The sequence below is a fragment of the Scyliorhinus canicula genome, chromosome 4 (genome assembly GCF_902713615.1).
Source record: "Scyliorhinus canicula chromosome 4, sScyCan1.1, whole genome shotgun sequence".
In the NCBI taxonomy this organism is placed as follows: domain Eukaryota; kingdom Metazoa; phylum Chordata; class Chondrichthyes; order Carcharhiniformes; family Scyliorhinidae; genus Scyliorhinus; species Scyliorhinus canicula.
This window is the reverse complement of record NC_052149.1, coordinates 192,854,521-192,878,965: the sequence shown is the minus strand read 5'-3', so window position 1 is coordinate 192,878,965 and position 24,445 is coordinate 192,854,521. Positions and strand designations below refer to the sequence as shown.

Sequence of the window (24,445 nt, the reverse complement as noted above, 5' to 3'; positions counted from 1 at the left end):
TAGGTTAGATGGCCTTTAGATTTTTTCCATGTCGGTGCAACATCGAGGGCCGAAGGGCCTGTACTGCGCTGTATCGTTCTATGTTCTATGTTCTAGTGTTAGTGTAAGGTGATAGTGAGATGAGGAATAGGGAGAGAGAGCAATTAAACACGTGGCTACAGGGATGGTGCAGGCGGGAGGGATTCAGATTTCTGGATAACTGGGGCTCTTTCTGGGGAAGGTGGGACCTCTATAGACAGGATGGTCTACATCTGAACCTGAGGGGCACCAATATCCTGGGGGGGAGATTTGTTAGTGTTCTTTGGGGGGGTTTAAACTAATTCAGCAGGGGCATGGGAACCTGGATTGTAGCTTTGGGGTACGGGAGATTGAGAGTATGGAGGTCAGGAGCACAGATTTGACTTCGCAGGAGGGTGCCAGTGTTCAGGTAGGTGGTTTGAAGTGTGTCTACTTCAATGCCAGGAGTATACGAAATAAGGTAGGGGAACTGGCAGCATGGGTTGGCACCTGGGACTTCGACGTTGTGGCCATTTCAGAGACATGGATAGAGCAGGGACAGGAATGGTTGTTGCAGGTTCCGGGGTTTAGGTGTTTTAGTAAGCTCAGAGAAGGGGGCAAAAGAGGGGGAGGTGTGGCGCTGCTAGTCAAGGACAGTATTACGGTGGCGGAAAGGATGCTAGATGGGGACTCTTCTTCTGAGGTAGTATGGGCTGAGGTTAGAAACAGGAAAGGAGAGGTCACCCTGTTGGGAGTTTTCTATAGGCCACCTAATAGTTCTAGGGATGTAGAGGAAAGGATGGCGAAGATGATTCTGGAAAAGAGCGAAAGTAACAGGGTAGTTGTTATGGGAGACTTTAACTTTCCAAATATTGACTGGAAAAGATATAGTTCGAGTACATTAGATGGGTCGTTCTTTGTACAATGTGTGCAGGAGGGTTTCCTGACACAATATGTTGACAGGCCAACAAGAGGCGAGGCCACATTGGATTTGGTTTTGGGTAATGAACCAGGCCAGGTGTTAGATCTGGAGGTAGGTGAGCACTTTGGAAACAGTGACCACAATTCGGTGACCTTTACGTTAGTGATGGAAAGGGATAAGTATACCCCGCAGGGCAAGAGTTATAGCTGGGGGAAGGGCAATTATGATGCCATTAGACATGACTTAGGATGTGTTGGTTGGAGAAGTAGGCTGCAAGGGTTGGGTACACTGGATATGTGGAGCTTGTTCAAGGAACAGCTATTGCATGTTCTTGATAAGTACGTACCAGTCAGGCAGGGAGGAAGGGGTCGAGCGAGGGAACCGTGGTTTACCAAAGAAGTGGAATCTCTTGTTAAGAGGAAGAAGGAGGCCTATGTGAAGATGAGGCGTGAAGTTTCAGTTGGGGCGCTTGAAAGTTACAAGGAAGCGAGGAAGGATCTAAAGAGAGAGCTAAGACGAGCAAGGAGGGGACATGAGAAGTCTTTGGCAGGTAGGATCAAGGAAAACCCAAAAGCTTTCTACAGGTATGTCAGGAATAAAAGAATGACTAGGGTAAGAGTAGGGCCAGTCAAGGACAGTGGTGGGAAGTTGTGTGTGGAGGCTGAGGAGATAAGCGAGATACTAAATGAATACTTTTCGTCAGTATTCACTCAAGAAAAAGATAATATTGTGGAGGAGAATGCTGAGACCCAGGCTATTAGAATAGATGGCATTGAGGTGCGTAGGGAAGAAGTGTTGGCAATTCTGGACAAGGTGAAAATAGATAAGTCCCCGGGGCCGGATGGGATTTATCCTAGGATTCTCTGGGAAGCCAGGGAAGAGATTGCTGAGCCTTTGGCTTTGATTTTTAGGTCATCATTGGCTACAGGAATAGTGCCAGAGGACTGGAGGATAGCAAATGTGGTCCCTTTGTTCAAGAAGGGGAGTAGAGATAACCCCGGTAACTATAGGCCGGTGAGCCTAACGTCTGTGGTGGGTAAGGTCTTGGAGAGGATTATAAAAGATATGATTTATAATCATCTAGATAGGAATAATATGATTAGGGATAGTCAGCATGGTTTTGTGAAGGGTAGGTCATGCCTCACAAACCTTATTGAGTTCTTTGAGAAGGTGACTGAACAGGTAGACGAGGGTAGAGCAGTTGATGTGGTGTATATGGATTTCAGTAAAGCATTTGATAAGGTTCCCCACGGTCGGCTATTGCAGAAAATACGGATGCTGGGGATTGAGGGTGATTTAGAGATGTGGATCAGAAATTGGCTAGTTGAAAGAAGACAGAGAGTGGTAGTTGATGGGAAATGTTCAGAATGGAGTTCAGTTACGAGTGGCGTACCACAAGGATCTGTTCTGGGGCCGTTGCTGTTTGTCATTTTTATAAATGACCTAGAGGAGGGCGCAGAAGGATGGGTGAGTAAATTTGCAGACGACACTAAAGTCGGTGGAGTTGTAGACAGTGCGGAAGGATGTTGCAGGTTACAGAGGGACATAGATAAGCTGCAGAGCTGGGCTGAGAGGTGGCAAATGGAGTTTAATGTGGAGAAGTGTGAGGTGATTCACTTTGGAAAGAATAACAGGAATGCGGAATATTTGGCTAATGGTAAAATTCTTGGTAGTGTGGATGAGCAGAGGGATCTCGGTGTCCATGTACATAGATCCCTGAAAGTTGCCACCCAGGTTGATAGGGTTGTGAAGAAAGCCTATGTTGTGTTGGCCTTTATTGGTAGAGGGATTGAGTTCCGGAGCCATGAGGTCATGTTGCAGTTGTACAAAAATCTAGTACGGCAGCATTTGGAGTATTGCGTACAGTTCTGGTCGCCTCATTATAGGAAGGACGTGGAAGCTTTGGAAAGGGTGCAGAGGAGATTTACCAGGATGTTGCCTGGTATGGAGGGAAAATCTTATGAGGAAAGGCTGATGGACTTGAGGTTGTTTTCGTTAGAGAGAAGAAGGTTAAGAGGTGACTTAATAGAGGCATACAAAATGATCAGAGGGTTAGATAGGGTGGACAGCGAGAGCCTTCTCCCGCGGATGGAGGTGGCTAGCACGAGGGGACATAGCCTTAAATTAAGGGGTAATAGATATAGGACAGAGGTCAGAGGTGGGTTTTTTACGCAAAGAGTGGTGAGGCCGTGGAATGCCCTACCTGCAACAGTAGTGAACTCGCCAACATTGAGGGCATTTAAAAATTTATTGGATAAGCATATGGATGATAAGGGCATAGTGTAGGTTAGATGGCCTTTAGTTGTTTTTTTTTTCCATGTCGGTGCAACATCGAGGGCCGAAGGGCCTGTACTGCGCTGTATCGTTCTATGTTCTATGTTCTATGTAAGCCTACTTGTGACATTAAAGATTATTATTATTATTATTATTAAATCTGCCCAGTGGGGTGGCACGGTGGTGAAGTCCTTAGCACTTCTGCCTCATGGCGCTGAGAACCCAGGTGCGATCCCAGCCCGGGTCAATGTCCATGCGGAGCATGTACATTCTTCTCCTTGTGTCTCACCCCCAAAACCCAAAGATGTGCGGGGTAGGTGCATTGGCCATGCTTCATTGCCCCTTAATTGAAAAATGTTTTTAAAAAAGAAGTCTGTCCAGGAGGGAGTGAACTGGTAGCTGGGGGAACGTTGCTGTTTCCTTTCGGTTGAAGTTCTTTATATGTCTATACTGTAACTCGTTCTCTTTCGGGAACTGGAATTTATCTGTGAGTTCCCTCGGGCGTGCCACTCTGCCATCTACATATAAGTTCCCTACCGTCACTACCCTTCATTCTGTCTCCACCTTTTAAAGAAGGCGTCCATATTCGGGGGGGGGGGGGGGGGGGGGTATGGTTCTTGCAGATGGGGGCCAGGGTGGACATTGTGGTCAGACTGAAGGGATGTCTCAGTTGGTTCCACATCCTCAGCCTGGCCACTACCACTGGGATTCTTGAGCATCTGGCTAGGGGGAATGGGAATGGGGCCATGACCAGTGCTTGGGGGGATGTCCCCATCCAGGAACTCTCCTCCATTTTAACCCATTCTGTTTTCCATTCCTTGACCCACCCCCTACTCTTTTTGCAATAGCTGCCCAGTGGTAGAATAGAAGGTTCGGGAGGTCCAGGCTCCCCCATGTTCCTCCTTCTTTGCAATACACTCTTTCTGACTGTTGGGTTCTTCCCAGTGCACTGCTTTCCCAGTGGAGAGCAGGTCAAATTCCATTTGTAATTTTTTTCCTCTCCGCCAGTGCTTCCACAGTCGGGGCCATGGAGTACCGCCAATCCACTTCCAATAATAATAATAGTAATCGTTTTTATTAGCGCCACAAGTAGGCTTACATTAACACTGCAATGAAGTTACTGTGAAAATCCCCTCGTTGTCACACTCTGGCGCCTGTTCAAGTACACTGGGGGAGAATGCAGATGTCTAAATAACCTAACAAATACATCTTTCAGGACTTGTGGGAGGAAACCGGAGCACCCAGAGAAAACCAAGGTCGACACGGGGAGAATATGCAGACTCCGCACCGACAGAACCGCTGGGAATCGAACCTGGGACCCTGGCACTGTGAAGCAACAGTGCTAAACACTGTGCATGGAGTCAACCGGCTGCTGCTTAGCCACCCTCTCCTTCCTGTCCCTGAATGCCCTGCGCGCTATTCTCTCCCCCTGATCACCATCTTCAGTGCCTCTCAGAATGTGGAGGGTGAGACCTACCCATTGTAACTATCAGTGGAGAATAGGCAGGTAGTGCCATTCATCCATCCTTGCCCGTGAGAGAAAATGGCCATTTTGTGACCAGAAAGAAAGGCTTTGCTTTTTAAATTATCTTTGATAGCAGCCCAAAGTGCTTCACAGTTAATGAGTACTTTTTGAAGTATATCCACTGTTAGTCGCTTGGTAGCACACAACTTGAGTATTGTTGAAAAAGGAGACATGCCACTAAAACATTTTCTCTAGCGCTCATCAGGCAGGACAGATGCAAGAATGCCAAATTTCAAAACAAGCAACAATTGATACTACATGAGAAAAACAGTTGATTGGCAAGTGGACTCTGATTAGTTGAGGCATTGCCATGGAGAATACACCAGGAAACTATTGTACTTTGTTTAATTCAGCCTTTGTTTAATTCAGAATAGATCCAATGCCTGGACATGTTCCCTTTGTCTGCAGAGAACAGGTTTCTATATGAATATAACCAGCATGTGAAAGGAAGCCACATTACAAGTCCAACTAATCATCTTAAATTGGTTGTCAGTGTACTTCTTCACACACTCAGGAGTGTTATCAAATTGCAGAATCATATCTAACAATCAATGTCATGTTCTGAGTTTTACAAGCATAGGTTGGTTGAGTACAGTCAGTACTCCTGGCAATTGTGAAAAGTCAAGTGAATGTGCTGTTTGATGGTGATGTATGGTCCAGGTACCTCACATTGTACCGATTCAGAAGTGATATAGCCACTTTACGTATTCATGTGATATGTAAATGATACGTTTATGATATCTAAATCCGTAGCTGCATGTAAGAATTTCCTGACACACCTTAATGTGCTCTAATTTGCATTCAATTCCTCCACTCTTAAATTGTGCCAAAGTTTCAATGGCATTTTTGTGCAGTAATTAACAAGTGAAGTAGCAGAGAGTTCAATTAAAGGTAGTTTTTGGTATTTATTGGTGCGCTGCTCCCTCAACTCTATCCCCTTGAAGTGCTGACCACCCAGCTTTTCCTGCTGGCCCCATTAAAGATATTGTAAATGGTCTCTCTTCATGTGTTGCCTGTCTCTTCTTTAAATCTGCCCTGATCATCCCTCTGCCTTAACCATCCCGGAACCTTTACTGTCCTTGCAAACTGAAACCCCATCTCCAATTTCCCTTTCATTTCTATCCTTTCTATCAGCATGTTGTCACCTCTCAAATCCATGATGACCTTTTGTGAAATTCCAGTTTTGAATCTCTCTGATCAAATTTTCACCTTGCCACAGAATTGAAATGGCTTTTTATCAAAGTAACAAAAACATCCTATATGACTGCGACAAAGGCATACTCCCTCTGCTCCTCCTTTTCGATCTGTCTGCAGTCTTTGGCTCAGTAGACCACACTATCCTCCTCCAATACCTCTGTCATTCAGGCGAGTGGGACTGCTCTCACCTGGTTCCATTCTTATACAAAGTATCACTTGCAATGGCTTCTCTTCCTGCTCCCACTCCAGTACCTATAGTGTCTTCCCTGGCCCCCTCCTACTTTTCATCAACATGATGCCCCTTGCCAACATCATCCAAAGGCACAATGTTAGTTTTCACATATACACTGACGACACCGGTCCTGTCTCTAATCTCCACCCGCCCCACACCCCTCCCAAGATATCTCCACTTATCTCATTCTGGCCTCTTGAGCATCTAGGAGCAGCTCCAGTTTTAATCACTTCACCGTTGGTGGCCACACCTTCCGTTATCTAGGCCCCAAGCTCTGGAATTTCCTCCCTACATTTCTCCATCTCTCTACCTCTCTTTCTTCCTTTAAGACACTCATTAGAAACCTATTTCCTTGGCCGAGGTTTTGGTCATTTCACCTTGTCTGGCACTGGGGTTTATATTTTGTTTTATAACGGCCCTGTGACGCACCTTGAAATGTGTTATGTTCTTCAAAGTGCTTTATAAATTGTGGTAAATCATCCCCGTTGAGTCAAATAGTGTCATTCATTTTTCAATAGCAATAGGTTTTATTCTAATTTTCACTTGTAACATGAATGTAGAGGATGTTGTCTTTGCAAACATCAGCTGATTTGTAAATGGTGAACTATCAATACATTTGAATATCTAAAATTGGCAGAAATCATAGTCAAAGGAAACAATTTATGTAAGCCAAACTGTCATGTAACCAAATGGTCATAGCACATTTAAAAGGATGGAAATAAAAATTCTTTCGAAGGCCTTAATCTTTGTGCACAAATTATACTGTGAGGAGCTGTGAATAGGATTATTTAATTACAGTCAATTACCCAAAGAACATTTTCTGAAGAACATGTAGCCATTAACTATTATAAAGAAAGAATGGCAATTATAATTCTTGCTGCTAAACTAATTTTATTGAAACCACATAAGGTGAAGATTTTTTTTAAAACTCTATAATTTGGAGATGCAAATGTAATCACTAGCTTGGATTCCAAACTAATTACAAATCCCAGCATCCATTCATAAAGGAGACATGCCTTTCTGTGATTATTATAGTATATTTATGTTTATTCCTGCCATGATGCAAGGTGCAAAGAAGAAATTGCTTTTCCAAATGAACAAAGTGAGGTTGGAGTACAGGTAGAATTAGTAACAGCTCACAGCTGCCAACTGATGTTCAAACATGCCACTAAATTCGAACACATTTTTCATTCAATCTTTTTTCTGTTTCTGTACTTGATTTGACACTAGGTTCACTCCCTTTAATTTACTCTCCCTCTCTCCAGCCTGTGCTTATTTTCGAATTGTGGTTAAGGAGGTCTCCTGCAGCCTTCCCTGTTCACTTGGGTCCCAGGATGGCCTGTTTGTTTTCCTCACTGTACCATTATCAGCTCACACTTCAGCAACTTTGTGGACAAAAGACAAAAATACTTTGGAGTTGAAATGTGAGGGATGGGGGGGGGGGGGGGGGGGGGGGGCAGTCAAAAAAAAACGCTATTCTGTGCAAATTCTAGCCCACTACCTTGCTTGTCCATTGCACTCGAGCAGGAATACGAGCAACTTGTTCAGAGCTTGTGCTGTTACATTTTATGGATTATTGATGCTGTAGATGCAAAGAGAATCCACTATCAGGTGTTTGCACTTATTTCAGCTACTGTCTAGATAATTTCCATGTCGTAAACCTTTCTGGTCGTTTTTTGACTTAACATTCATTTCATGATTATAGTCTAACGTGCCATCACCCACCCATTCCTCAGTGTTTCTCCATCCTTCTGATCTGTTACCAGATCTGCTCCAAATGCAAACATGTTATCCAGTCATTGGAAAAACAGACATTTGTGCTATTTTGAAAGGTTTTTTGGATATTCGATGATATAATTCTTATTCACCGATTGATTTCTCGCTAGAGATGTCAACCACCTGTGCTGGCCAAGGACTGCCGCTAAAAGCTGATGTTTTTTAACGTGTGGACTTTGTAACTAGATTGACATCATTGAGACTCGAGAACGACCTTTAGTAGTAGGCTGAGCAGTAACACCGAATGTCTCGCTGGGCTTACACAGCACGGAAGTGAGTGGGTGCCAGGAAATCTTAAAAGGTACGTGGAATATCTTGATTTCCAGAAGGAGACATGAAAAGCAGGGCTGCTCCTCTTGGCGTCATAAGGACACCTTCGTGAGACCTGGGAATGAAAACAGTTTTGGCTTGTTTTGAAATATGTGTCTCGACAGCCTGAAGTTTTTTGTATTCTCAGAAATCAAAACAGATTAAGATACAAACCTGTCAGCTCCCCATGGCTTTCTGGGCAACTAAGTAGCTTGGTAATTTTAACTCTCCACCCTGCTGGTTTCCACTGGGCAGCTAGAGATAAAACTGCACCCTAAGTTTAACAGTTGTTACGATCCCAGCTACGAGAACACTGGACAAGCCTGATCTTTGTTACGATCTGACTTGTTCAACCATAATCATTTTAAAAATGTAGTGTGAAACAACCAGAAATAAACAGAAGGTCTAGGTTAAATTAAAACACTAAAATAATCTTTACTGGACAAACTCGAATAGACATCAAGCAATAATAATTTAATAGGTGTGGTGAATGTATTATACCAATAATCCACCAGTGTATTTGTATCTATGCTGTTGCCCTTGAATTTGTGCTATGCTGTTGCCCTTGTGGGCTTCTCCTATGGGCCATTGTATGGCATTATCCATAGGGGAACATGTTGGGGCATGTATGGGCTCTGCCCACGGCTCCTCCCCTTGAAGGGAGGTATAAAGAGCAGTCGACCTGTAGGCGGTTCTCAGTTTTGGTTCAGTTGCAGGCAGGCACTGTTCTAAGTTGATTAAAGCCACGGTTTACTTCTACTCATGTCTCGAGTGAATTGATGGTCGCATCAATAGGTACGCTGAGAAATTAAGATAATGATTCTAAACTTAATCCAACAGACTTAACCCACCTTTACCGTGGCTTGCACTCGGATAGGTCGTTAAACACTCGTACTCAGATGCAGTTCCTTTTTCTTGGGTCTGGCAACGGAGAACATGGTTCAGGTATGTCTGTCATATATTCCTACCAATACGACCCCCTTGTCCAAATATATGCATCATGTAAGGTCATGATACCTCCTTGATGTCTATTCTGTAGCTGGAATTCTTGGCTCTTTTCAGGGGATGGAGCTCTCTCCATAGCAACTTCAGGGCTTCCTTGCTTCTAAAAGCCTCTCAACTGGGTCACAAATTCAAGCATGGTTTGCTAACACACACAGACATACTAAACCAAAACCAAAAATAAATAACCCCCAAATCATCTTAAATTGAAATCAAATTTCGACATTCTTAACTCTTAACATAATCCGTAATAGAGACAATTAAAACACAGTAGAATAGTAAATTTCTAATCAAGAGTCTTCCTCTTGAATCTGAGCTTTAGCTGTCAATTTACTCATTCTTATGGGAAGAAGAGGCCATGTCCTGAAGAAGCAATTCTCTCTGCTCTGCCAGTTGAAGTTCCACGCTGGTTTGTGATGGAGCTCCCTGCTGAAAGTACATCAGGGCGAGCCCTCGCCAGAAAAAGGCAGAACATTTTCTTTCCTACTAAATTAATTTGTTAACCATGTAGTAAACATTTTTGGAAAATATGAGAATTAAAAGTTCACAAAATAAAGTTTTGGAAGTTTTCATTTTATCTATTAAATAGAATAAAGAAATTTTACAATCATGAAATTATTACAGAACTTGGGCATCCAGCATGGACAGCACTAGATCAATGACAACTTTAGTTAAAAGTGCTATATGTGCATGATTCATGGTCAGCAAGGCTTGATGTTTGCATTTAATCAGATATGAAGACCAAAACTTGCAAAATTACTGGAGTAATCTCACCAAACATACATTTATTAATAAACCGTAACTCCTATAATTGATTTAATGGTTGACCATTATGAAATGAAATGAAAATTGCTTATTGTCACAAGTAGGCTTCAAATGAAGTTACTGTGAAAAGCCCCTAGTCGCCAGATTCCAGCGCCTGTTCAGGGAGGCTGGTACAGGAATTGAACCGTGCTGCTGGCCTGCCTTGGTCTGCTTTAAAAGCCAGCGATTTAGCCCAGTGCTAAAGGGCTAATTATGTACATTAGGATTGATAATACATTGATATTTTCAAATCATAACAAATCTAAATGCTATATATCTGTACTTGAACTGTTGCTACCAAACTACCTTACAGTAGAAATCAAAATTTCATGGGTTGCAATCCCAGCCATTACACAGGAATTATACTTGGCTGTTTCAGAATGGGCTGCGTCGGAAGATACAGGATTTTTCAGTGGGCATTACTATGGCCAAAACACCCATCTGTCAGGAAATTTAATCTGGGGATACCTGGCTTGTGGAAGGGTTTATGGTAACATGGATTATTACCCACACAATCTTTGTATGAATCCAGTTCATGCCAGCTGAATACACCAATGGCCAGTTTTTCCCCCTCATAAGTTTGTATCTCTTTCCAAGTACAAACCTTATGCTCAATCTTTATAAGATGACGAATATGGAAGGTTCCAGCAAAGCTCGTCACCCATCCTTAGCCCCAAAGCCCCTTGAGTAGCTTCTGCCTTGTGTTAGACTGCATGCAAATCCAAATATATCTTTGAATGTAAAGATTTAAATATAGCTGAAGGTCGACTCATCCTGATGCGCAGTAAAGCAATTATTTTTGTTTGGTGATTGGGGGAATTGCAACACTTACATTGATCTATCACCTTTAATGCAGAACATGTTCCAAGGCACTTCAAAGAGAAAGAAACAAATAGTTGGAGAAATAATTTACAGGATGGTACAATAGGGAGGGGACATGGATATTTTAAAAATCAAAAATCAATTTGGAGATGTAGGAAGAGCATTGCAGAAAATAATTCCTGAAAAACCAACAGCTTTGCCATCAATGATATGATTGCACAGGAGAGCAAAAGAGCATGAACCGCGAGATGGAGAGTTAAATGAATTTGTTTGCGCAATAAGCTTTAAGTGAGGGTGATGATTATGAATTTGATGCATTTGGGAGGCAGGGGGAACTGATCTATGAACAATAGGATTGATGAGGGTTAGAAGTGCTGTTTTGAACAGACTGGTGTTTGCATATGTGGGGCACAGTATACAAATGAGCAAAATATTAGGCAAGTTGAGTCTAGGAAACAAAACTTCAACAAGGGCGATGAGCTGAGAGTGGCAGGAGAAATACGACAGAGGAAGGCAGTTTTAATAATGGACGAGGTGTGGGAGTTTGAAACTTAGCTCAAAAGTCACAATGAAATTCCAAAAGCAGCTGGAATGTACTAACTATATTGGGATAAGTAAGAGTGAGGTGTGCAAGGATAGACCACAAGAGGAGGTTCAATGGAAAATGATGGCCTAGCTGACTATGTGAAATATAAAAAAGGTCAAGCGGGGTGATGTACATTTACAGTAACAAAAGATTCTATTGATGACTTTGAGCAGATTAGTCGCAATATCACGGTAGGTGAAAGGCAAGGCTAGAGGAATTTAAACAGATAAATATGGTTAAGGCGAGCATAAAAGTTGATAGCAATAATTCATTCAGGACCTAAATTGGTGAGAGATGGAACAACAGTTGGAAAGGAAAATGGGATTGACTTTTTGAGAAGGAGAGGGGATGAAGGCCGCAGATTTGATGGGGTTGGGAATGACACAGACTTTTTAAAAATAAAGACCCTTCTGCAATATTGCGAAATGTTTTCGCATTTTAAAAAAAATTCTGTTCTTAGTCCTTTTATGAAAATCTGAATCCCTACCTCATCACCATAAACATTTCAAACAATGAACACCTTGTGAGATTACAGTGCCAAATCGCAGTAATACAACATGCACCTAACATCTTGTTTATCTTAGCACTCCCAAACTGATTGCCCAGCAGTGCGAAGAACTCAGAGTATTGATTTTTCCACAGATAACACTAAGAAGTATTTACACCACATTCTGAGTGATACATGCAGTTTAGTGCCATGAACATAATTCAGACACTGAATATTTCACTAAACCAGCAGTCTGGTTATTTTAATATTGGTCCCTATGTCAGTTTCAATCTTAGAACAGATCATTAAATACCTACTCGTTCCTCCAAGTCACTAACTCTGAAAACTGTAAAAAATGCTAGTTTTCCACTGAACATTTTCAACCTTTTTGTTCATTCTATTAAATATAATCTCCGTATTGATTTATCTTAAACAACCTCAATACATGCAATATTTGATTAGCAAAAGGCTTAAAATGCTCGCAATGATTATGTTGCAAATAGATTGCATCTCTTAATCACTTACTTGTAATTTCAGATTTAATTATCTATTTTAAGCTTCAATTTTGTGAGTTTATTTATCCTCTGATCATTTTCAGAGTTGCTTTCATTAACAAAAATGTGGCACAAATGCTCTCCACACAGGAGAAAGTTGATATTGCTTGTTGAGGAGTTGTGTCCTTCATCGTCAGTTCAGAAAACATCAGCTGAAATCAGCTGCAAACAAATGAGGCGGGCTAAACAAAGTTTGATCCATTTTGTAAAACTAAAATAATACTACCCTATTTTAATACTGAGTAAATCAGGTCAAATATGTGCTAACAGGACATTGTGGTAAGTATTTCAGAGGTGCGTACTAATAGAAGAGAGCTCGAAGGATAATTATATAGCACATCAGCTACAGTTTTTAGTGCAGGCAATGTCAATCAAATGGCATATCTGATGGCCAAATGGAACCATCACCCTACAAGGTATTAATAAAATTAGTGTTATTTGACTGTAACCAAACGTTATTATTGATCGGAAATGTTTGAATATATTATCCTCTGTCAAAAATTAGCAAGAATACAATAAACTGCAGGGAGCGCTTGGGAAGAAAGCGTTCAATATTTCAGGCCATTATTGCAGAACTGCAACCCTTAAAAGGCAATTTACACTGTAGGGCATATATGTTAGCAAAAGCATGCTGCTACAACCATTGATTCTACAAGGTAACATGGAAATATTGTAGAAGAGATTACACCACAAAAATCACAGGGCCGATTCATATTAAAGTTCCAATACCACAAACAATCACATAAAAATGTTCCCCCATAAACCCTTTTGCAAAGAGAAAGAACTTTAGATTATCTGTTTAAAATTTTGAAGTGATTTGAGCAAAATGAGAAAATGAATGTGTGCATTTGGGACATGAAATACAAATAGAGATCATGAGAAACATTGACATTCAGTTTGTATGAGAGTGTACAGTTAACACTGCTACTTTCTCAGTTGAACTCCAGGAAAAAAGTTTAGAATGTTTTATCTGTTAAAAGATGGTAGCTAAATAATGGTTCCTGATGTTGAAGTTTAAGAGCATTGATTTAGGAAACAGTTCAGCTGTTGTTAGATTTCTCAATTTCCTGGCTACAGTAATTTGGTGTAAAACTGTTACGTGTTTATGTTGTTGGTTTTGTGCCTTTATTTGTCCTTTTTCATTTCCTTGTCCATCTTCACTTTATCACTGTACATCTGGAACTGTGAGTCTGTTCCAAACAGCTTGTCCCACCATGTGAAGGTTGACGAGTAGTTCCCAACAAAGTTCATGTGATGAAAGTCATGGAAACGGGAACCACCATAAAATGGAATCAAGTGCAGAGGGTTTAGGGGAACATCGTAACCACTGGGAAGACAGAATACAAAATAATTAGCAAGTGAGGAACTTCACTCAAACATGTGCATTTCATTTTTCATTATGGAATGCAGGGTGAAATAATATCGGAGTGAGGGGGGGCTGACAGCACCTCCCCTGGAAACCACGTCTGTGTGGAGTTGATATGCTCCACGCTGACTCGCCCCGCAGCCACAAAGCACTGTGGGTGGGTAGGAAGGACAGGGTACTTGGTTCAGTCCGAGGAGCCATCCCACAGTCAACCAAGGATAACCCCCGAAGAGCAACCACCTTCAAAGTAAAAATATATTGGTCTTCCCACTCCCACCCTGCTGCTCATGTATTCTGGCATGGACAGTGCAAGCCAAGCCTAATTGACATTTACCCTTTCCCCGCCCCGGTACGATGAGGGCACCCAGCCCATTTTAACTGCCCCCCACTTGACTGGGTTGGGGGGGGGGGTTTACACTCTTTAAAAAAAAATAAAAAAATTTAGAGTACCCAATTCATTTTTTCCAATTAAGGGGCAATTTAGCGTGGCCAATCCTGCACATCTTTGGGTTGTGGGGGCGAAACCCACGCAAACATGGGGAGAATGTGCAAACTCCACACGGACAGTGACCCAGAGCCAGGATCGAACCTGGGACCTCGGCGCCGTGAGGCAGCAGTGCTAACCCACTGCGCCACCGTGCTGCCCTAGGGTTACACTATTTACCGTAATATTGCTTCTGTGTTTTTAACATTTTCCTGTCTTATATCGTCTCATTTATTGGATTACTGAATTCTGGGTGCAGGAATGGGTGTTTAGCCCATCATGTCTGTGCCAGCTCCCCATCTATAGGTATTGCCGATGACCTGGCAGAGCGGGTTGCCTGCCCGATTTTCAAGCTACTGAAATCAACTGAATGAACCTCAGGTACATCGCCTTTAATATAGTGATCCTGCCACTGACTGGTGCAGATCCACACTGGGTTTCCTGGCAGCTGCCGTGGAGTGTTCATATTGCGCCAGTCCACCATACCACTGATTTCCCCAGCGAGGGCAACAAGAACAAGCAGAGCTCTCTGTGAATGTTTCATTGTCCAATGCTTCAGCTAATTTACTACAACCTTCAGCCTAGCCCCGACCACTGCATTGATACTCTTCAAATTCATCTGGTACCACCCTTTCCACCTTGCAGAAAAGAATCTTTGACCAATTTTCACACACATGACACCCAACCTGGCAGGTACTGATCTGGCAATTGAACCACACTGTTTGCAAAGTCAAAAGCATCCATTTGTTTTTACTGGCCAACATCAACCTTCTTGGAGCTTGGACCCAATAGGACCCTGTTGGCTTTATGCCACCACAGCAGGCATTGGCGAGGAACCAAATATACGGTCACCCTGAGGAGACAAGTGCCAATCTGATGGTGCACAACCGCTCCAATGGGTTGCAGCTCAAATCTGAGATTAATGTGATGAGGCTCCCAGTTCTCCAGATCCTTTAGTCTTTTGGGCCTAATTGAAGGGGAGGCAGTGGCATAGTGGTATTGTCACTGGACTAGTAAACCAGAAACCCAGGGCAATGGGGACCCGGGTTCGAATTACGCCATTGCAGATGGTGAAATTTGAAATCAATATGAAATTTGAATTCAATAAAAATCTGGAATTAAAAGTCTAATAATGGCCATGAAATAATTGCCGATGGTCGTAAAAACCCATCTGATTCACTAATATCCTTTAGGGAAGGAGATCTTCCATCCTGACCTGGTGACTCCAGACCCACAGCAATGTGGCTGACGCTTAACTAACCCCTCAAGGGCAATTAGGGATGGGCAATAAATGCTGGTCCAGCCAGCGACATCCACGTCCCGTGAACGAATAAAATAAAAAGCTCAAATATGTGCTGATTAAAGCTGAAAGGGTTTTAGACACAGAGTTCCAGAGAGCTGCAGCAACCATAAAGGTAACCACATTCCCAAAACTAGGCTGCAGAGCTCAAATGTCATTACTCCCAGACATCATGCAATAGCGTCTGGACAGGCTTTGTATTATACTGTTTAATGGCTGTGGGGAGCCAGATATTTTCAGTGCAGGAAGCACCTCAGTGTTTTGATTCAAGCAATGCAAATCTTTGCAATCTCCATTTCTTGCATTCCAACCTGGATTTAGCATCCCTCACTCCTCCTAATTCCCCCAGCACTCAGAATGACTCCCCAGAAATCACAAGGGACATTGTAGAAACTCTATTCATTCCAGTCACTTTACTCCGCATTGTTACTAAAACACTCAGATTTCTGTGTTTACCTGGTGCCAACTTTGAGTATTTCACTCCTTTTCTAACTACAGAAGAGCCTCTGGCTAGAATCATACCGATATAAAAATTAACGGAGTGGAGTTCATGTCCAGGTCTTAGCCCTACCTGTGTCAGAAGACTTCCCACTTATGCGATCTTATGGGAGGCCACCTCAATAAGGCACAATAGGTATCACACAGATGAGTGAGGGCCAGCTGACAGCCCCACTCAGACAGGTGAGCATTGCCCAGGCATGGGGAAACAGAGAGTGCCTCACAACACAATCCAAATGGCACATGAAAAATGACCTGGGGCTATCAGAACATAGAACATACAGTGCAGAAGGAGGCCATTCGGCCCATCGAGACTGCACCGACCCACTTAAGCCCTCACTTCCACTCTATCTCCCTAACCTTTTTTGGACACCAAGGACAATTTAGTATGCCCAGTCCACCTAACCCGCGCGTCTTTGGGCTGTGGGAGGAAACCGGAGCACCCGGAGGAAACCCACGCAGACACGGGGAGAACGTGCAGACTCCGCACAGACAGTGACCCAGAAGGGAATCGAACCTGGGACCCTGGCGCTGTAAAGCCTAGTGCTAACCACTATGCTACCGTGCTGCCGATCAGGGGCAACCTTGTGGAGGGGGGGGGGAAATCACCTGCAGGTGAATGCATTCAGTCGCAGATATACCGCATATAGCCTTTTTGATCCTTTATGTCTGTTTATTTGACAGGCTACGACAGAGCTATAGCCTCCAAGTTCCAAAGCGTTGGCTGGCTCTGGAGACACGGACACGAATGGAAATGTTGGAAAACCTGCCTCCCTCTCTGAAAATTGGCACCATTTGAGAAGAACCTTAATTGCATGCCTGTCTCTGGCAAGCTAGTTCCTAATTCTAGCGGCGGCAGCAAACCCCCCCCCCCCCCCCCCCCCCCACCCCTCAGAGGAGAGGCTCAGAGGACGGAAACCTCTCTTGATGGGATGTTCCCTTTTTTTCTCTGCTTCCCAACTCCCAAACTCAACTCCAGCAGAGACAGCTTGGGTGGAAAATTGGAAAGAAAACCTTGCTGACATAGGGCTGGAGAAGGTGCTCTTCTGGGATTAGGGCTACAATAAAGACCCTTGGAATTCTACAGTATGTTAAAGCCAAATTCTGTATTAAGCCCATCCATATAGTTACATAAAAATGTAGATTCTGTGACTAGACCGTTTATAAATTAAGGACATCACAGTATTATAATATGGAGTAGGCGTAAACAGAATGAGCCCAACAAGATGAAATACCCCATAATGTGGAGTCAAAATGATTAGGAAAAGCATTGTGTAGATATAAATATATTATGTAGGTAATAATTAATCATCTTTTCCCTGCGCCTTCAGGATGCCACAATTCACTTATTCAGTTCCAAGCTCCAAAAAGGTGAAATGGTGACATTTCTTTTACATTTTATGCAGCTTTAATTTGGGATTCCACAAGACAAGCATCTGAGAGTTAGTTCATTTCTCTTTGCCTGGTCCTGGTGTTATAGATCCACCTATTCCTGAAGCCCGTGTATCTGTTGCCAGAATGCGACTGAACAATGTCACCTTAAAAACGGCTGAAGTTCACCTCTCGATCCTGATACTGTAACATTCTATGTGGTTGTTTGCTAACACAATGATTTAATTAAACTCCATCCATAAAGGAACAAGCACTTGGAACTAAGTAGCTGTGTGTTAAAACGTGCTATTCAAATTTGTGGAATCAAGCAGTATTCAATATCCTGGCCTTTGGATGGTGATCCAATAGAGGATCAGGGCAATCGTTTTTTTAAACATTCCTCGGTGAAAAGCTAATGACAAATTCATTCTCAAACACTGAACAAATAAGTTTTATGGTGCTGCTTGAAGGGTATCTTTACCTGTGTACATCTATTGTTTCTAGGAGACGAAAGGTCACCCAAGCCCACAGGAGGATTACGTGATTACAGAAGATCATGATGCCAATGAAAAAACCCATTCCAAGGATGAGGGTCTCTGCTGGGTGGGCATATTCAGCTTGCATGCCAAATGGAGCCTAAATTACACAGAAATTTGAAGAAAAGCAAACTGAGTGACACTTGCACCAGGTAACATTTACGGAAAGAATTATGTAAAATGATAATAAAGTCACTAAAGTCCCAGGTGACCATAGGCTGCTTTCCCCTTTGAGGGGGAGAGCTGACTGGTGGTGATTTTGCCTGAGGATCACCGCACCTCAAGCGAGAGGCAAGGTTGAGAAGGTGGGGCCTTCATGAATAACCTCAGCCGGTAAAGGGGGGGGGGGGGGGGGGGGCTGAACCCTCACTGGTGGCCTTGCTTCACAAACTAGCTGTCCAACCAACTGAACTAAAATGATAGTAAAAAGGGCCAGTGAAAAGTGCAATGAAAAACCTCTACTATACTGTTAATAACAAAAATTAATATGAAGCCTTTAAAAGCAGAATTCAGAGGTTTAGCACAAACAGTTGCTGGAGAGAGCAACTCTTCAATAAACAAGCCAACTCCAGACTTAATGGTTTATTGGTCAGATCACAAGTATATTTTGTATGTTCAATTCCTAAAGCAAAAATAGGACAAGCAAATATCCACAATTTACAATTTCCTCTTTTAATGTGCATCATTTTAGGAACAACTCTGATTTTCATAGTCTAAAAAATGACACTTGGAATCAGAGTGTGATCTGAGTGTGAACACGGACAACGGTGAATGGAGTTTTGAACAATCTACAATACCAAAATCAGTGGGAAGGGTGGTTTTGAGAATGGGCAGCTGGGCGATTCACAACTGGCAAGTTTTCTCATTGTGCCAAAATGAAAAGAACCTTCGTCAGGTATGGATGACTCACCGTAAATTCGTGGTGAACTTTATGAATGTACTTGTATATTCTCTTGTGATGAAGCAGTCGATGTAGAAAGTAATGCCAAGTGTCTTCAACGACAGCACAACCCAGACATTGCATTGCAATCATCTGCCTGTATCAGAAAGAATATAGCGTTATTTAGGATCATTGCAATAGTAAAGAAACTCCATCGGACTTGAACTGAAGGAATTCCATTTTTAAACCACAGGAATACGTTTCTGCCTTATTGAGCCCTATTTCATCTGCAACACACTTCAGAAATTCTGCTGCAAACTGCTCAGGAATCTCTAACCATTTTAACTTTATGGTCAGGTAAAGAAGATTAACCTGTGCCTGAATTTCTGCTCTGCAGTGCCAGGAGGTGAACCTTCCCACCAGCAGCACAGAGCGAGGAATTTACCTCTCATTATTTTGCCTCGTTTTCCAGTGAAATTTAAACATTTCATTTTCTGTAACATAATCAAGATTATTTTCCATTAACAAATAACATTAAAAGCACGTACTTATTATATACTGGCTTCAAGACAGCAAGCTTTATCAGGGCACTGCAGGAGGAGTTGATCAGATAAGAAGCCAAAATTGGGGAGTTAGGGAAGATGGCTGGTTGAAGTGTTAGTTGTTAATGAAGCTTTTAACAGCAGGGCGAGATGTTAAAAGACGAGTGGTTTCAGAAGAGCACTGAGTGTGTAAAACTGGAATAGCTGAAGACTCAGAATGGCAAACTAAAAACAGGATTGAAGGAGGCTGCTGAGTGAGGTTGTGAATGAATACTCTGGACTAGTGGAGCCAGTGAAGATTGGTGGGGGCTGTGTTGATTAGGTGCCACATCACTTAGCAACAACAATGTCCAGATAGAGTACGGTAATAATCTGCACATATCAGATTTAAATGAATAATGCAGCAATATTCAGGACTTAATGTGGGATAGGATGAAAGCAATTGAACTCGGTATGAGTTTGAATTTGTATAGGGTGCCATTGGGAGGCTGGTTAAAGTTGGATACCTCAAGCCTGGAGGTAAAAAACCATGAACAAGGGCTTTATAGGTAGTGTGAAGTGAGGCAAGGATATCTTACCATCGTGGCATATTCTCCCAATTATAGGGAATGTTGAAGAATTCAGTGAAGTAATAAGTACCACAGATCAGTGGAAGCTGGATGCAGAAGTGGTTGAACAGCAAGACTTTGAAGCACTTCCATTGTTTCTCAATGCTCTCTGGCTTGTCCTACATTCAAAAAGGATGATGACAAAAGAACTGTTTCATTGTATGAACAACTTACTTTTCCTGTACAAAAGCAAATACAGGAAACAAATTAATAACATCTTTTCTCCTTTCTTGCTTTTTAAAAGACGCACAAATAACCCTGTGTATCTGATTATCACAATCCTGACAACTATTGTGGAATTCTACCCATTGCCCCAAACTTGTGGACTCTGCTACAATTTGCACAGTGTGAGTACTCTCGATTTGCAACTACCCTCTGGTGTTACAGGCATTGGTGCCTCCCACACCACATTTCCCATGGAGGTGTCCGGGCCTCTATCACGTGAATTCACGGTGTAGAAATGACTTGCCACTCGATCCAAGGCTTTTGGTGTTGTTTGTGGGCAGAGATTTCACCCCTTATGGAGGCCAATCAGGCATTCCCAGAAACCACCAAGACTTGCAAGTTGATGATTATGGTCTTTTGGTTCATTCTGCTGGACTCCCAGGGAAGCGCAAGGATAGATTTTATTTAAACAGCAACGAATGGTAACATCATTAAGGGAGCAGACTTGGGCAAGGTATGTTGGACAAACAATATCTGGAATTTCAGTTATATGACCACCTGGTCTAATTCAGATCCCTCTTTCTGCTCCATTCATTTTTTTTTAGTATTCATTCCCTGGATGTGGAGGTGGTGTTAATCCACCTTCTGGAATACAATCAAGTAGCTTGCTGGGTCATTTCAGCGGACAATTAAGAATCAAGCACATTGCTGTGGCTCTGGGGTCATGAGTGGGCAAAACCAGGTAAGGATGGCAGGTTTCTTTCCCTTTCCCTCGGATCCAGGTGGTTGCTTTTACAGAAACCATTTTAAAATCTAGAATTTATATTCCCAAGTTGCTACGGTGGAAGTTAAAGTCATGTCCCTGGATCATTTGTTCATGTCTATAGATTACTGGTCCAGTAGCATAACCACAATACTACGGTGCAGTTTAAAAACAAAATAGCCAAATACTGGTATTATTAACGTTTTCTATTTAAATCAAAACTAAACAAATGTTAAAGTTAAACATGCTGCTGTGAAGGAAACTTTGCTCACGGAACAGAAAGGAAGGCAGTTCTGCAATAATTGTCCCTTCTCCTCATGCAAAATGCAGTGTCACCGAGTGATCAACCGGTGCAGTACAACTTTGCGCAGAAAAGGCAATCAAATTCAAGTCCACTTCAAAGTTAACTTCATGGAACCAAGGGGAAGCACGGCGGCACAGTGGTTAGCACTGCTGCCTCACAGCGCTGAGGACCTGGATTTAATCCCAGGCCACTGTCCGTGTAGAGTGTGCACATTCTCCTTGTGTCTGCCTGGGTCTTACCCCCACAACCCAAAGATATGCAGTGTAAATGGATTGGCCACGCTAAATTGTCCCTTAATTGGAAAAAAAATGAACTGGGTATTTTAAAAAAAATTCATAAACCATGAGTTTAATACCGTTTAGATTAACATTCTTTACATTAATCTAAATTAACATCTTTGCTTCTACTTTTGGTAAACAGTAACTACAATAAGTGTTCCACAGAGTTTTACACTTTTACATAAAAAGCACGATGCCGAAATCGCGTTCAGCGACGGGATGGAGAATCTGTTTCGGCGCACAAACTCAGGATCGGCGCCGGTTTCGCAATTCTACACCCCCTCGAAAATCAGCGTACTCGTGGAGTGGCTGTGCCGAGTATCCACCGCCTCAGCCATTGCCTGAGGCCCACCCCGTGATACTCCATCCCCGATGGGGCCGAATTCCTGATGGCGTGGTACTAACATGGTCCCGCAGTCCACGATCCTCACGTTGCAGCTGCGTGTTGGGGAGAGGGAGGGCCTATTGGAGGGCAGGGTGGGGGGCTTCATTCGAGGCTGGGGGCAATGTATGTGGGCGGTCCGGGGCGCCGACGTGGGGCAATGTTTTGCCGGTCCAGGTGCATGGGCTGAGTCCGCCATGGAGCATGGCGCGGCCGCTGGAAGCCGAGCGCATGCATGGTCTCTGACCCGGAAGTGCGGGGCCGTATCGACAACTGGAGCTGCGAGCTATACAAAAGCTGCCTGCTAGCCCCCAGCAAAACGGGGAATTTGAGGCCTTTTGACACCAGTTTTCCTGCTGTAAAAGGACCACAGTTTTCCCGACAGCGTGGGGACATAGTCCCAAAAACAGAGAATGCAGCCCCATATATCTCGGAACATTTCTTGCAATTAATTTCCTATTCAGCTAATATTTATGCTGTTGTGAAATGTTATGATCACACTAGTACATTTGACTACCTTTGCCCAATATTTGCAGAGATAAGCAGCAATGGTATATCACAAGGGTGGATGATAGGACTGATACAAAATGCAGTAATGTAACTAGAACACCAATATGGCAGTGCTTCTTAAGGTATATGATTACTGCTGCATTAACATCCATGGACACTATAGTCAACCAAAGTCTAGGTCAAGAGCTTTATAAAAGCTGTGACTGTAGGTACATTCCCTGGTGGGAGGGTCATACCCACCTATATTTTTGGGGCATAAATTACATTGCTTATTTGGCTTGGGCACATAAAACTTTATTGAAATATTCCAACAGTAACCTTCAGTACAAGTAAGAGACAGGTATTTTCCGTTCCAAGTGTTGGACACACAGCTAGATGAATGCTCATTTTCTGCTGTGTTTGTCATAATTATATTTCACAACATTGAAAATGCATTAATCTATTTACCTAAACGAAGTTTTCTTAAGAGATTCCAGGCGCCTGTTACTACTTTTCTACTCGTTCTATATTTGGTCAATATGGGTCAATGTGTCACAATTTACATTGTATCAACATACGAGAATCATGAAGGCTGAATGAAACATTGGAAATACATACAGAACATGCACTCAAAATTATGGAAGTTTTTTTTTTCTGACACATTGTTCACTTGTATGATATTCTACATATGAACCTGAAGCCATCAAAAAGCATTAACTATCTTCCATTTAAACTCCCAAGAATAACGGATGGAATGAGTGGTCATTTGAGATGAGATACTTTCTTAGAACAGTACAGCACAGAACAGGCCCTTCGGCCCTCAATGTTGTGCCGAGCCATGATCACCCTACTCAAACTCACGTATCCACCCTATACCCGTAACCCAACAACCCCCCCTTAACCTTACTTTTTTTTTTTATTAGGACACTACGGGCAATTTAGCATGGCCAATCCACCTAACCCGCACATCTTTGGACTGTGGGAGGAAACCGGAGCACCCGGAGGAAACCCACGCACACAGGGGGAGGACGTGCAGACTCCACACAGACAGTGACCCAGCCGGGAATCGAACCTGGGACCCTGGAGCTGTGAAGCATTTATGCTAACCACCATGCTACCCTGCTGCCCAGAAATTGAAAAAGATCCATAGTAAATAACACACAGCATTCCCTTCCCCATATTAAATGTTCAGTTCAAACAGTCCTTACCTGTTGTATCTTATACTTCTGCATAGCTGGAATAAACTGGAAAATGAAACCTGGCAAACAGAAGAGGAAATAAACGCCTTCGTGAACGAGGAGAGAGCCCCAGGTAGCAATCTGAAACTTGGTAAAATTGTCCAGCATGTAATTCCATGCATTTTTGAAAGGCTCTTGTAAGGGATTTTGCGGGAGTAAAGAATCCATGTAATCAATGGCTAGGATGGCCGAAGTGATGATGCTGCTGTTTGCATCCATTCTCCAGGCTGGGCTGGGCTGAGCACTGGCTGCTCAAACAGGACAGCCCGGTAGAACCTGAGAGCGCTTGGCCATCGCCTCATCACCAGCGCCAGCTGGCGGTCTGATCGACAGGGCGAGGCACCAATGGGAGGAGGGTATCTCCCCTGAGCCCTGTTGCTCGCAGCCAATCGCCGCGCAGGGAGGAGGCGGGCCCATGGTCGCCGAGGTGAAAAAAACTCGACTCATGCGGGCCGGCGGGCGCTGATTGGAGGAGCCGGTGGACTGATGTTGCGCTGTGCGGGCAATCCAATATGGGGAGAATACGTCACGGGAACCACACTGGCTACACTGAGGGAGCTTTAATGATACCAACTCCCCTTCTCACTTACCTCCTTTATATCATTCCTCCCTGGCATAGGCAAGCTTCAAAACATGCTACATTCAGTTGTTATGCCCCATCCCTTGTTTTGCTCCCCATCTGGTACCTCATTCAATATTTCTGATCATAGGGCAAGACGGTGGCACAGTGGTTAGCTCTGCTGCTTCACAGCAC

The 24,445-nt window shown here is 43.1% G+C and overlaps 1 protein-coding gene across 1 annotated transcript; it reads right to left on the bottom strand.

The window, feature by feature from the left end:
- Positions 1-9,788: 9,788 nt before the first annotated feature.
- Positions 9,789-24,024, bottom strand: LOC119965274 (methylsterol monooxygenase 1-like). The gene is made up of 5 exons (XM_038795791.1): positions 23,662-24,024; positions 20,043-20,191; positions 18,953-19,079; positions 17,988-18,142; positions 9,789-13,814 (listed from the first exon to the last, which is right to left on the bottom strand). Exons 1-5 carry the CDS (start codon positions 23,908-23,910, stop codon positions 13,613-13,615), a joined length of 882 nt encoding a protein of 293 aa, XP_038651719.1. The 5' UTR covers positions 23,911-24,024; the 3' UTR covers positions 9,789-13,612.
- Positions 24,025-24,445: the final 421 nt, after the last annotated feature.